This window comes from Eublepharis macularius, chromosome 1, assembly GCF_028583425.1.
Source record: "Eublepharis macularius isolate TG4126 chromosome 1, MPM_Emac_v1.0, whole genome shotgun sequence".
NCBI lineage: Eukaryota > Metazoa > Chordata > Lepidosauria > Squamata > Eublepharidae > Eublepharis > Eublepharis macularius.
In genome coordinates this window covers 177,366,797-177,380,421 of record NC_072790.1, presented here as the reverse complement: position 1 = coordinate 177,380,421, position 13,625 = coordinate 177,366,797, and the positions used below count along the sequence as shown (strand labels likewise).

At 41.0% G+C, this 13,625-nt stretch overlaps 1 protein-coding gene across 1 annotated transcript in view; it reads right to left on the bottom strand.

Moving 5' to 3' along the window:
* The window catches only part of PLB1 (phospholipase B1), a 76,588-nt gene that overhangs the window by 48,898 nt on the left and 14,065 nt on the right, over positions 1 to 13,625 (bottom strand). Inside the window, exons 6-12 of the mRNA XM_054993242.1 lie at positions 13,306 to 13,349; positions 11,374 to 11,455; positions 9,915 to 9,966; positions 7,745 to 7,819; positions 2,197 to 2,259; positions 1,829 to 1,911; positions 322 to 400 (exon numbers count right to left, since the gene is read on the bottom strand). Coding sequence (XP_054849217.1) covers positions 322 to 400; positions 1,829 to 1,911; positions 2,197 to 2,259; positions 7,745 to 7,819; positions 9,915 to 9,966; positions 11,374 to 11,455; positions 13,306 to 13,349 — 478 coding nt within the window. The remainder of the gene's footprint in view (positions 1 to 321; positions 401 to 1,828; positions 1,912 to 2,196; positions 2,260 to 7,744; positions 7,820 to 9,914; positions 9,967 to 11,373; positions 11,456 to 13,305; positions 13,350 to 13,625) is intronic.

The window sequence follows — 13,625 nt, the reverse complement described above, 5'->3', positions numbered from 1 at the left end:
GTATGGCTGTGGCTGCTTCAGGACCAAGGAACATAACCATCAGTCTTCAAGTGGCTGCTTGAATAAAACTACCAAATATTTCAGCTCCTCATGGAGACCCCTGCACACTGATCATGTGCAGCCACCACCATGCCCTACTTTGACAATAGTGTGCAAAAAATATCAGACATGGGCCTGACAGCAACTGCACACTACATGTTGGGCTGTGGGCAAGAAAACAACATGAACTGTTTTCATAACCACCTTAAGTTGGACTAATTTTGAACAGAAATACAGAAATGAGGCATATTTCTCCTCCATACAACCCAATATTATTCTCACCTGATAGGCCCACCGCCATATAATGTCATCCAGTCTAGAGCACTCATTAGAACAAATGCATGAGTGTGGAGAAGTGTCCCTAGGAAGTTCCATACACAAAGCAAAAGAATTGTAAAACGCCGTTAAGTCCTTCATAAGCATGCAGTCAAAACTCACAGGTGAAAGTTTTAAAATGTGCATTATTATAATTCTCACACTTTCAGAAACTTGTACTTGTTTATCCCCACATCCATTTGTTTGGTTATTTCCCCCCCTTTGGTCCCACTCTCTACCTTTGCTTGATGCATCAATATAAATCTAAACATTATAAGCCTATAAAATAACCCAACACACCATGTTCAGTATACTTTATGTACAGCAAATCACAGACTATAGCAATATGACAGGTCCAAAGAAATGATCACATTTATTATAATGCAACATTTGGTGTCTACATTAGAGTTAAATTAAACTAAATTTTACTTTAATTGAAAAGGCAATCCTTTGAATGTCCTTCTGAAATGATAATTTTCACAGCTACTTAAGGGGATGCAGTATTAAACATCCTGCCCACCAACAAGAATTTCAGTGGTGATTATTTAAAACGTAATATAGACATACACTGATCGAAAGCTTATGCTACAATAAAGTTGGTTAGTCTTAAAGGTGCTACTGGACTCTTACTGATTTAGAGTTTAACATATTAAATCAACATTTGAACACTTTTTTGGTACTTAGCCATTTCTGAATGAATCAGATATCAATTTGATATTCAGTAAGTCCAAAGAATATCTTTTATCAACAAACATTTCCTTTCCCTCATTGTAAGCAGAGGCATATACTGCCTTGTCTCCTTGGAAATGGCTAGGCTACTGCAAAAACTGAAGTCCTTGGACAATCCTATTTCTTTATCCTTAGAAGGAAAGAAGTGCTTTGTTCTAGGCTGGTGTCAGATTCCTTAAATGGGACCAGATGATTTGTTTGACAAGTTCAACTGACTGGAATCTAATTAACATGTAAATGACACATTGCAGGAACAAGAGGGAAGTTAACTGTTTGGAACCTAACAACCAAAAGCAGTTCGGTTTTACGGTCTAAAGATTAGTGGGTTTGAGGGGAGGGGGGCTAAGTGGGGGGCTTGGGGGGTTCTGGCACCCATGAACAACGAACAATAAACATGTCTGGGATCCATGTTTGTTGTTCATTGTTCGTGGATGGCAACGAATGACGAACAGGGTGTTCAGGGGTTTTTTCCATTTGAGCCCATGTCTACTAAAGATTTACCACAGGTGAACATCAGTGTAAATATACAAAGTATAACTTAGTCTAGAAATCATGATCTTTTGACCCAGCGCTTCAGCAGTTCATGCTGGATACATTCACAGTCAAGATTACTACAGTTTGCTATATATTATTGATATCTTTTTATATTCCTGTCATAACATGTTTCTGGAAGAAAAGAAGTACGCACCTAAGATGCAAGAATAAAGTCTCATCTCTTAAACAGATACCAGAATATCTAATTTACCTGCTATTGTTCTGATCCATGGGTGGATTTGATAACACTGTAAGCACAGTAGAATCTACCAGGTTTATAAAGGCCTTGGGCACCTGTAAAGATTAGCAAAACTAACAGTTGTAATTCAGGATTTTTTAATTAAAAAATAAACTCTCCTCCATTTATACCCCAAATTAATTTAGTCTCATGTTGTTGCTCAGATCATTTTCAGGTCACTGTACGATGGGCTCCACCCATTCTGAGATGACAGTCATGCCAACATTGTAAACCACAGCAGTCTCTCCCAAGGGAATGACAGCATTCACAACATAGGTGTGATTATGGTCCCAGTTTATACATTTGAATGGAGTATTACAAAGCTGACAAATGGCTCTTACTTGTTCATGTAACAAATCCAAGACTTTTTCCACCTCTTTAATGCTGTCAAGTGGGGAGGCTTCCTGTTGAAAGTGAAATAATTTATGCCTGAGAGTGGGTATAGTCATGATTACTACTTTTTATTCCAGATTAAAGAATCAAAAATAGGATATTCTCTCTGTGTTTTTGCTTTGTCTAACTAGATTACAATCTCACTTTTACCTTAAAAAATGAGTGGAAAGATTGGGTCTACAACCAATCCTGATCATAGGGCCAAAGATGTGGTTAGGAATTAAATCAAGGATTAACTGATTTGCACGAAGTGAACTTGAGATCATGTCATACAATAACAACAACAACATTCGATTTCTATACCTCCCTTCAGGACAACTTAATGTCCACTCAGAGCAGTTTACAAAGCATGTCATTATTATGCAAATGTGCAATTGTCACAGACTGCCTTGTAGGGCCAGATGTTCTGTTTCTAGGGTGCACTGCATTCTACATGGTAAGTATGGTGAACATGGTACTTGGAAACCCATACTGTAAAAACCCATACTGTACAAAGTCATGCTACTAATAGCTCTTGACTGGATTCGATTCTTTGCCTTGTTTATTTATTAAATAGCCTCTCAACCAGGGGGCGCTCAAGGTGGATTCCAAAGAATAATTAAAACAATATAAAACATTTAAAATTGCCAGAGTTACTATCGTTAGCTACGCTGAATGTTGTAATAAAAGATAAATAAAAACATAACAGCACTGCATATGCATATCAAGAGCTGTAATGTCTTCATGCTATATCATACAAAGCAGCCGTTACTCTTGGATCGGGCCACGGCTCATAATCTCTCTTCAACAGAATTTTTCTGATCCTGTTCTGTTATTTTCACCTCCCAACTCTGGTGGTATTTACTTGCACCTGAACAAAACCTTCAATACTCTATTAAAGGGTCATTAAAATGAGCAAAGGAAATGTTTTTCAGAAATGGTGGTCTTTATATGCAGAGCTCACATGGGAGCGAAAGCATCTATCAGACTCTTACTTTGGATCTGCTTTAATCCATCACCTTTGTAAGCGTACGTTAAGACAAGAGAATTCAGAGTGACCCTACATAGACCTGAAGGATAACCTCCGAGTTCTGATGTGAGATTTTTCTATTTTATACATCATAAAATTGCTTCCAAATAGGAAAATCCATGGTCCTGCAGGGAATCTTAAACTGGAGAGAATCTGTTGCTCAGAGGTAGACCTGAGGGGCCTAGGTTCAATCCCTGGCATCTCCAGATAAAAGATGACGCAAGAGAGCTCTACCCAAGAAGACCCTGGAGAACCACTACCACTCCGAGTAGAAAAGGCCAGTGGTCTGACTCATTGTAAGGCAGCTGCATGGGCGTGCATCCTGTGAGGTGGCAGGCAGGGATTTAAGCCTGCATGCCACCACTCCTGCCTGCCAATGGGGGAGCTTCCTGGAGAATAATCAGACGCCTATTTGTAATATATGACCAGGTCAGGTCAGTTCCTGATCCTTATAGAAGCTCCCAGGTCTGATTTGGCTGCTGATCTAATCACAGAATCCATCTTCCCCTTTTACCTTTGTGTTCATAAACCCTCAAACTAACAGAAACTGGATTCATAACAACAACAAGAAGAAGAACAACAAGAACAACAACAACAACATTCGATTTATACACCACCCTTCAGGACAACTTAATGCCCACCCAGAGCAGTTTACAAAGTATGTCATTATTATCCCCACAACAAAACACCCTGTGAGGTGGGTGGGGCTGAGAGAGCTCCAGAGAACTGTGACTCGCCCAAGGTCACCCAGCTGGCTTCAAGTTGAGGAGTGGGGAATCAAACCTGGCTCTCCAGATTAGAGTTCCGTGCTCTTAACCACTACACCAAACTGGCTATCCTCCATGAGTTCATTTGACTCCACAGTTCTATGACAAATATTTACAGCCTTAATACTGTGTTCTAATTCCAATACATTTGTTATGTGTTTTTTCTCTTTGTTTCCAGTCCAGAGCCCCTGACAAGGATGGACTCGACTAGCATTGTGAAGGAAAAGTGGGCCAACCTGTTTTTGCTCAGTTTTGGTGCAGTTGCTTTCTTGGTTCTTCTTTACCTGATCATCTAATTTTAACTTCAATGAATGTCCCTTGTTGGTTTCCCCAAAGTACTTCTCCATAGTAAGCGGTTTGAGGACCTTAAGATATGCGGGGCAGGGTTGTTGCTTCTGCCTTTCAAGTATTTATACACAGTTATCTCTTCCCCAGACTTCAAACCAAGTAATTTGCAGAGAGTTGATTAAAGCCCCAAGGAAAGAATGTTGCAGAGCTCACCATTTAATGAGATTTCATATCTTTTTTTTAAATAATACAGACAATTTGGTGCAATGTGTACACCAAAGGCAAAAAGGGGGAAAAAACTGTTCCTTGGAAAGACTTTTTAAGGACCAAAGATAAAAGACATGCATAGTGTACTATTGTCAGGGAGAAAAATTAGCCCAGAAGCAAAAGAAGTGGCTCACCTTCATTTAATTTGAACTATATACAAGCAGTGTATGCCTGAGTGACTTAGACTGAGTGGGGGAAAGACCAAGTGTCAAGCACAGTGCTTCTTCCTTGAACAGTGGATGCAAGGAGTGGTGCTCAGAACGGCCCCTTTCCCCTGCTTACATGCAGGGCAATGTTGCAGAAACATTTTAACAATGGCCTTGAAAATGGAGCATTAAGGGATGTTTTACACACTGCAGGTTTTGTAGTGGAGATGGGAAGCCACTGAAGTGCAAATAAAGTTCATTTAAATAGTCAGCCTCTTGTACGGCTGGGGGATGCTCCCAGCCATATCTGAGCAGTCCTCAGAAGGGAGGGAAAGGAACAGGATGACGCGAACCCTCGTTCCCTCCCATTCTGAAGCCACATAGGACCAAAGGGGGAGCAGGCTGAACGAGTCATGGGACCAAGAGGTATAGCCACAGGAACTTGAACTTGTTGGAATCCCAGCACCCCTTGTGCGCACAGTGCAGACCCCCACTTCCTCACACATGGCACCCAGTGTAGGGCCTGATTGATGGCCTTCCAAAGTAAAGATTTACTGTTTTGACATGGTTTGGTCAATGGTTGGTGGAACACCACACTCAGGTTATGAATGAGCTGGCCCAAAACAACACAAAGTCCAAGATGAATTAGTAAAGGAATTATACAAGGGCCTGATCGCCCTACAACTGGTACCACTGGTCCAAGACCTACCAGGCCCATCAGGAGCACCTCATGCCCAGTACTTCTTCGTAAAATTGACAAATGAAGATGATGTACCTTTACATCATCTTCATGGTGGTGTACCTATACATATGTGCAAAAAATGGCTGAAGCTGCAGGTTGGCCCTGACCTTGGCGGGTCACTATCCTGGCATCTTACTTATTGGGACCTGTCCAAGATATCTTTCAGGCACTGCCTCAAGCAGACATATAGAAGAGGAGAACTTGATGCTGTCCCTTTCCTCACATCTCAGAGGGGGATAAACCAGAGAGTTAGAAAGGTCAGGGCATCTGTTTACTGTTTACTTCTTCACTGCCCTACACTATCCTTTGATATGTGGATTGTTAATCTCAGGACTTCCTCCTCATGATTTCCTTCTCTTCTTCCATTTATCACACAACTATCTCTTCTCTCCATCTTGCATCATGGATGCAGGACTTGTCCTGCCATCCATGCCCATCCTTAGACTAGATAGCTAGATGGGAATCTCTCTCTTTTCTTTCCTATCAGAGTATGGAGTTCCTATAATAAAGAACTCTTATTTCTTTTCTAAACCTAACCGAAGTGTAAGTTTATTATTTTCTCTCTCAAACACACACCAGCCAGCAAACTTCAAACACCTGTCATGTTCTTCCCTGCAATTGTTGCTACTCTGCCCAGTCAATATGTATATTTATTTTAATAGGTTCCGGACCCAGTTTTGTATACCTTTTAATAATTGGGAGGTCTCAGAGGGGGCTGGACATTTCCCATGGCCCAAGAGCAGGTTGGACCAGAGCAGGATCCCTGCCTGGCCATTGGACTGCACAGGACTGTGGGGGGGGGGAGCTGAGCAAGGTCTCCTTGGGCTATTTATACAGAGGAGTATCAGCTGATGGGTGCTTCTTGCTTGAGTATGAGCACAGAGAGATCCAGGGCAGCATCTGAGCAGACCCCAGACGAGAGGAAAAGGACTGGGATGACTTGAACCCCTCCCATTATGAGGCCAAGCCAAGCCCATGGGGGAGCAAGACCAACTAGCTGTGGGGCCAAGAGGTGGGGCCACAGCTCGTAGGACTCCTAGCACCCCTTTCAGGCACATCGTGGACCTCCATTTCCCCATACATCTCACTATGTGCTTTAAAGGCATCCTAAACTAATTACAGTGCCAGATATAATGGGCTGGATCCTATAAACAGTGAACAGAAAGAGTTCATAGAATGGATCTCTCCCTATTCTCCCTGCAGCCTCCTGTGCCCCTTCCCACTGCCATGAGAAACAGCTGCTGTGTGCTGAGGAGCCTTGGGAGCAACGTGGGGTGCAGCAGTAGAGCTGCAGGTTGATAGGAAATTTAGAGAAATCACTTCTCTTCTGTAAGCTTTTCCATGAACAGAACAAGCGCTCATACAAGACGTATGTGGTGGTGGGGGGGAGGGTTCTGCCAGTTTCCTCCCTTCTGGCTGCACCTCTCTTCAGCATCCCATTCTTTTCCCCAGGGTTCCCCAAGCTGATGGACAATAGGACTTTACTCAAAAAGTGATTGGAATGTTAAATTGACTGCCAGAGGATTTAGTGATTGCCACAAGCACAGATGGCTTTAAAAGGGGATTAGGCAGATTCATGGAGGAGAGCTCCACCAGTGACTGATAGCCATGGTGACTAAAGGGAACCTCCATGTTCAGAGGCCATAAATCTCTGAATACCGGTACCAGGAGGCAACATCAGGGAAAGGCCTTAGCCTCTAGTCCCGCTTATTAGTTCACCAAAGTAACTAGTTGGCCACAGTGTGAGACAGGATTTATAATCTTTTGAAACAGTTTTGCATGATGGCACAGGGGGAAGCGGAACAGATCACTTCTGTGTACTCTGTCTCAGCATGACACTTACGTTGCCCATTGGTCTAAGTAATCTTTACAATCTTGTACAGTAGGAAGGACAATATTGCCATCATACTACAGGTGGGAGCTAAGATATAACAGATGAAGCCTTCTGAAGGCATTTCCTTGCTCACTGTTCATACCCCTAGCCAATGAATGGCCCCAGCTGTCAATCTGTCCTTTATTATTCAGTGTATCATATTAGATTCTGGTTAATTTTGCACTGGGAGAGTGGCTGACCTGAAGCACACTTTTTTTAGTGTTTAATGGTAGCAGACCGGGAAAGAATGTTAACTTTAAAAAAAAGATTTGTATATTGTGGAAAAAAGCTTAGATGCATGATTTCCCATGACATCTATCATAATTTCCAAGTCTTTCAACTGTTGCATGTTTAGAAAAACAACTCTTTCATTCATTTGCCAAATCAAAGCATGGCTTTCTTACCTGGGAAATGGAGGCATGAGAACGACATGAGTGAAAAACTGTGATTAGCTTCCAGTTATTTTCATAATCTAGCCACTGTGAGGAAAGAGCACAAAGAAAACCAGGTGTCACATTATGGACTAATAAGAGGATAAGAATTCTTCCTCAGACCTTAGTTTTTTAGACTTACTAGACATCAAAATTTGTGTCAAACTATTTTGGGTTTTGTTATTTTTCTCTCTTTTAGCTTGACATTCACTTGACTCCTCCCTTTTGGGACTGGAGATAGTGGGATTAGGATCTTAGGCAGTGAGTTTAAATTAACTGCATAAATCAGCAGTATAAACATTGACTATACCAACCATGTTGTAAGATATATAGATGCCTCATCATGTGTGTAAAAGAACTAAAATGATTAAGCTTCCCTTTTGTGCTTTGAGGTTGCAATCCTCCACTTGGAACAGCCCTATCTAGATCTTCAGAAGCTAAATATTTTCAATATATAGAGTGGAGACTGGAATCATGGCAGCTGGTCCCACCTCCAGCCTCCAAGGGTTGATGGTTGCACAAAATCTATGCACATTTAAACTGTAGGCTCTCTTAACACCTGCATTTTTAAAATTTGGCATATTTCTATACAGAACATTTATGTGTATGGCTTATATATATGTAGGCTCAACATATATGGTCTGGTCAATGATTAGAACTCAGGACCGGATGAGATGATACTTTTTTCACAGGATTGCATGTGTTTTTATATGCTCGCCACAGCCATGCAGCAGCTACAAGGAACTGCATGGAGGAAAAAAGAGAGGCCAAATGGGCTTGAAATGGAGCCATGGGGGGATGCGGGGATCCTGCCACATCTCAAGCAGTTTTCTCATGTGAAAATCATGTGAGAAGAGAGTTATTTCACCAACTTTCCTGTTTTACATGGAGTATCTGGGTACATGGAACAGCAAAACCAGCAAAATAACTCCTTCATGTGGTTTTCACATGAGAAAAGTGCTTGTGGAGCTCTATATCTCCTTCCCACCCACCACCCACCCCTGCAGTCCTGTTCCATGCCTGTTTGGGCTCTCCTCTTTCTTTTTTTGCAAGCAGTTCCCCACCACTGCTGTGTGGCTGCAAAGAGCATGTGAAAAACATGTAATGGGGGAAAAAAAGTAATGTCTAGTTTGGTTGTCACGAAAAGGGCCTCCCTCCCACCATGATCTCAATCTTTTCTTCTAATCCTCCCAGGCCAAAGCATGGCTTTTGAGAGCACAACAGAAAAGTGCTTCTGTGAAGAGCACAGTCTTCATCTGCCACCTTGGTTAGTAGCCTTCACATTTCCTCACAGATATGCATATATCTGAATGTCTGTGTTTCTAAACGTTTCAAAGATTTTCATAAATCCTGGCTCCTCTCAGATATACAATTATAACTTGATTATTTCAGCATGCTCTTGACAACTAGCTGGTTTTTGTGTGGGTTGCTGGCTGGTTCTGACTGTTTTGCATGCTATCTTTTTTGTTGGGCTCTGATAGTTTTTCTAGTGAAGTTTTTGAAAGATATATATTTTATAGTTTGTTATTTTAAATGACGGTTAGCCTCTGTAAGAGTTCCAAATGGATGACTGTATACCAGTGTGTACGGTAAAAAATATTCTAATAAATAAATACATGGTGAGCATTTTCCCTATCACATTAAAGAAGAACACTGACTATGTCCCTATTTTTAAAAACTGTGCTCACATGAATAAAATGTGCTCACATGAATAAACAGCTTCTGCACTGGACTGTACTCGAGACCCACCAAAAAGTATTGGGCTCCCCTCCACACCTGATCTCTTCATTGCTGTAGCCAAATACCAGAATATATTGTTTTCAAAATTAGAAGGCTACCTAACTTCAAATATGGAGTTAGTGGGACAAGAAAACAGCACCTGTCTCAGAGCATTCCATGGGCCTGGGAAGAGTGCAGTTGTGGCACAAAGGTCAGAGAAGTATACTACTTAAAAAAGATTATTCAGTATGTGATTTCCTATAGCCTTCCAGAATTTTAGGTACCTGTAACTGAATTTGAAATTTTAGTGTGTGTTGAGGAGAATTTCAGGTCAGAGTTCAGATATTTTAATATTTAAGAGGTCTCCAAACATGAACCTTTCTGGACCATGACAACTCATTGTTCTATACAGTTTTACACTTACTGGGCTGTCTTTCATACTGCTTATAATTTCTTCAGCTTGTTCCAAAAGGCTACTACCACAGAAAAGGAAAAAGAAAGCTGTTATGTGGACATATCTTCTTTCTTGATAAGCACGAAGAGGAAAATCCAGATTCAGCAACAGCAACAAATCCCCTCACCTCATTGTTTTTGTTGGGGCTAGATTGCAATAAAACATCCAGAACCTGTTTGATGAACTGTGCCTTGGAATCTCGGGTTTAAACCAGATGAGGCATGGAAGATCTTTAACAATCTCCAGCATGCTATTGTTGGCAAATACCAAGATTGGGAAACCACAAGACAGAGTTAGGTGCAGCTATTTCCCCATGCTGTTTGTCTAGTCTGAAGACCTTTGCTTCAACCTATGTAAAGCAAAGTACATTTTCCTTCATAGAACACATAGGCTGGTCATTAGAAGTGAGGAATGACATGGGGAGAAAAATTTAAAACCTCCACTGCCTACATCACGGCCTCAATCAAAGGAGATCAGCAACTTGGCTGGCTTGACCCTCAGAAGTAAAGGAAGGAGCTGAGCATGACTCCACTGGTCAGGTTAGAACCCATGATAAATCAAAGCAAAATCAAAGTTTGCAATAGAAGCATCGTTTTTATTTTTTAAATTTTTTTTTACAATATTTATACTCTGCCATTCTCACTGAAGGCAGTTTATACAGTATGTGGGGTCATGGTTCAATGAGGATCTGCTTTGCATGCACATTGAATTGTTGACAACTTCGTTTAGAGGATATAATTTAGCAAGTTTAGAAAAAGACCTTGCTCTCCAGGAGATATCTGAAAACCACCACCAGTCAAAGGAGACAATACTCAGCAATGGTCTCATAGTAAGATAGACTCATATTGTGTGTGTGCATCTGTATAAGGAAATGCTTTTCAACAAACCTATATAGAGAACCATTATGTAGTGGCTAGAGTATGGGACGAGGATCTGGAGACCCAGGTTTGAATCCTCAATCTATCATGGAAGCTTACTGGATGATCTTGCCAGTCACTCTCTCAGCCTAACCTACCTCGCACGGTTGTTGGAGGATAAAAGGGAAGTAGCAATGATGTAAGCCACTTTGGCTCCCCATTGAGGAGATAAGTGGAGTATTAATAATGTAAATAAAATAAATACGGTTGCAATTCTATTTTTTTCAGGAAGAATTTCAGCTGGTTGGAAAGATTTTTTCCTTTTTTGCACTGATCATATACAGATTGGTTGCATGCATGTTCTGTGCAGATTCATCTGCCAAATATAGTATTGTTCTTTATTCAATAGAAAGCACTGGTCTGGTTAATCAGCTAGTGTGTGGTGGTAAAGTTGTTATTAAATTCCTGGTTTATATATAACCATAAAATTTTGATCAGCTGTGTCTCTCATCGCCAAAACATTGACTTCTAGGTAAACAACAAACAACCAGGCAAATAAAAATAGGACTTACATAGTTTCAGTTTGTAAGGCAGCTGTGCTGTTTCCAGGGGAAGAGTAATACCGCACAGAAGGATTAAACATGCGTACAAGTGCTGAAAGACATAGATGCAATTGGTAAACTTGTAGGATCTAGAAGTGGCTTTTGTGCAATTAATTGTAGACATTAACCAGCCAGTATCTGAGTTTGGATGAAGAAACAGGGAATAGGGACTTTAGTATGACTAATAACATTATTCTTAATAGCATATTATTAAGATATATTAATAATTACATTAACAATGCATATTCACAATACCATCTCTTTTTTGTTTACTTATAAGAGCTAATTTGGTGTAGTGATTAAGAGTGGCAGGACTGTAATCTGGAGAACCGGGTTTGATTCCCCATTCCTCCACTTGAAGCCAGCTGGGTGACCTTGGGTCAGTCACAGCTCTCTCAGAGCTCTCTCAGTCCCACCCACCTCACATAGTAATTGTCATGAGGATAATAATAACACACTCTGTGAACTGCTCTGAGTGTGACATTAAGTTGTCCTGAAAGGTGATATATAAATCACATGTTGTTGCTGTTGTTATAACATAATTTCAACTCCAAGTGCATTATAATTTATATGCCATGTACTTTAGGGTCAATTTAGGACAGGATTACATTAGGGAAAGGATTAAACAGCCCCCCTTCCAATCATGTCCCTACAGCTGCGTAGGAAGACCTATGCAGAATGTATTATAGTAGTCTAGTCTTGAAACTGAACTGCAGATCCCCCTAGAAAATATTACTACTTATTTATTCCTATTTACATTATTCATAGTCCAGTTTTCTCACTGAGACTCAACGTGGTTTATCCAGCGTAAATCAATATGATCAACAGCTGGGACATTCAATGAAAAATACAATTGAAATTTGAAAACAAACAGAAGTCTGATCAAAAACAATGTTGAAACAAAACAAACAAATTGACATGACATATTATACATCACAAAGAAACTATCCAGTAGGAGCATAATTACAGCAAAAGACACTACACCGTAGTATAGACAACAGTTGCTATCTCTTTACCAACATATCTCTCTGAAACATTTCCTTCTATCACACCCCTATTGCCTGAAAGAAAAAAATCCTCCTGAATAATTCAGTTTTGTGTAGTTTGTGGAAAGTCAGAAGAGTGGGAGCTTTCCTGACCTCTTCAAGAAGTCTATTCCATAAGGTGGGGGCTACCACAGATAATGTGCTTGTACAAGCAGCTGCTGATTTTGCCCATTTGTAGGGTAGCACCTGCAGGTCCTCCTGATGAGGGACCAAGGCCATAAAGGGCCTTGTATGTGATAGGCAACACCTAAAATTGATCCCAGTAATCAATGAGTAGCTAATGGAGTGGCTGCAGAATGAGAGTAATATACATGGTACACCTAGCTCCTGATCATATTCCAGCTGTGGTACCAACTGGAATCTCCAAGTTGACTTTGAGGGAAGACCTACGCAGAATGTATTATAGTAGTCTAGTCTCGAAGTCACCATGGTGTGGATCCAGGAGGCCAGATCTGTTGTGTCATGGTAGGGGGCCATCTTCCATGCTAACCCAAGTTTGAAGAAGGCCTTTTTGGCAGCTGCATTAACTTGAAATGTGTATAACCCCTAGGCTCTTAACTGAGTCTGCAAAAGTCACTTGAACTTCATCGACAGTGGAAAGCACAATGTCCTTCAAGATCTCCACCTTCCCAACCAGCATATGTTTCTGCTGTTGAGTATGGTGCTGTGCATGGAATGTAACCTGGAAGAGCTGGGTTCAAATTCCTACTCTGCTAGGAAGTTTCAGCCTTGATCACCTCCCAGAGTTGTTGAGAGGATAAAATGGGTGGAGGGAGAACTATGTATACTGTCCTGAGCTCCTTGGAGGAAGAGTAGCATAAAATACCCTAGTTACATAGATGACTTCAAGACATACTTGTTAAGGTTTCCATGCTTGTCTGGATGAGACTTCTTTGTGTGCTGTAAATAGACATATTAATCTGTCATTTAAAATACAAAAGAAAGTCTTACAAGATCTGTGCATGCAAGGTTTTCTTCTTCTTTTGGCATTTCTGTTCATGCACTACAATCACTGTTTGAATATCTCCTTGAGTTTCAGACACAGTGGTTAGGATTGCCAGCTCCAAGTTGGGAAATTCCTGGAGATCTGGGGGGTAAAACCTGGAGAAACCTGGAGAAAGTGGGGTTTGGAGAGGAACAGAACCTTGGCATGGCATAATTCCATAGAGTCCACCC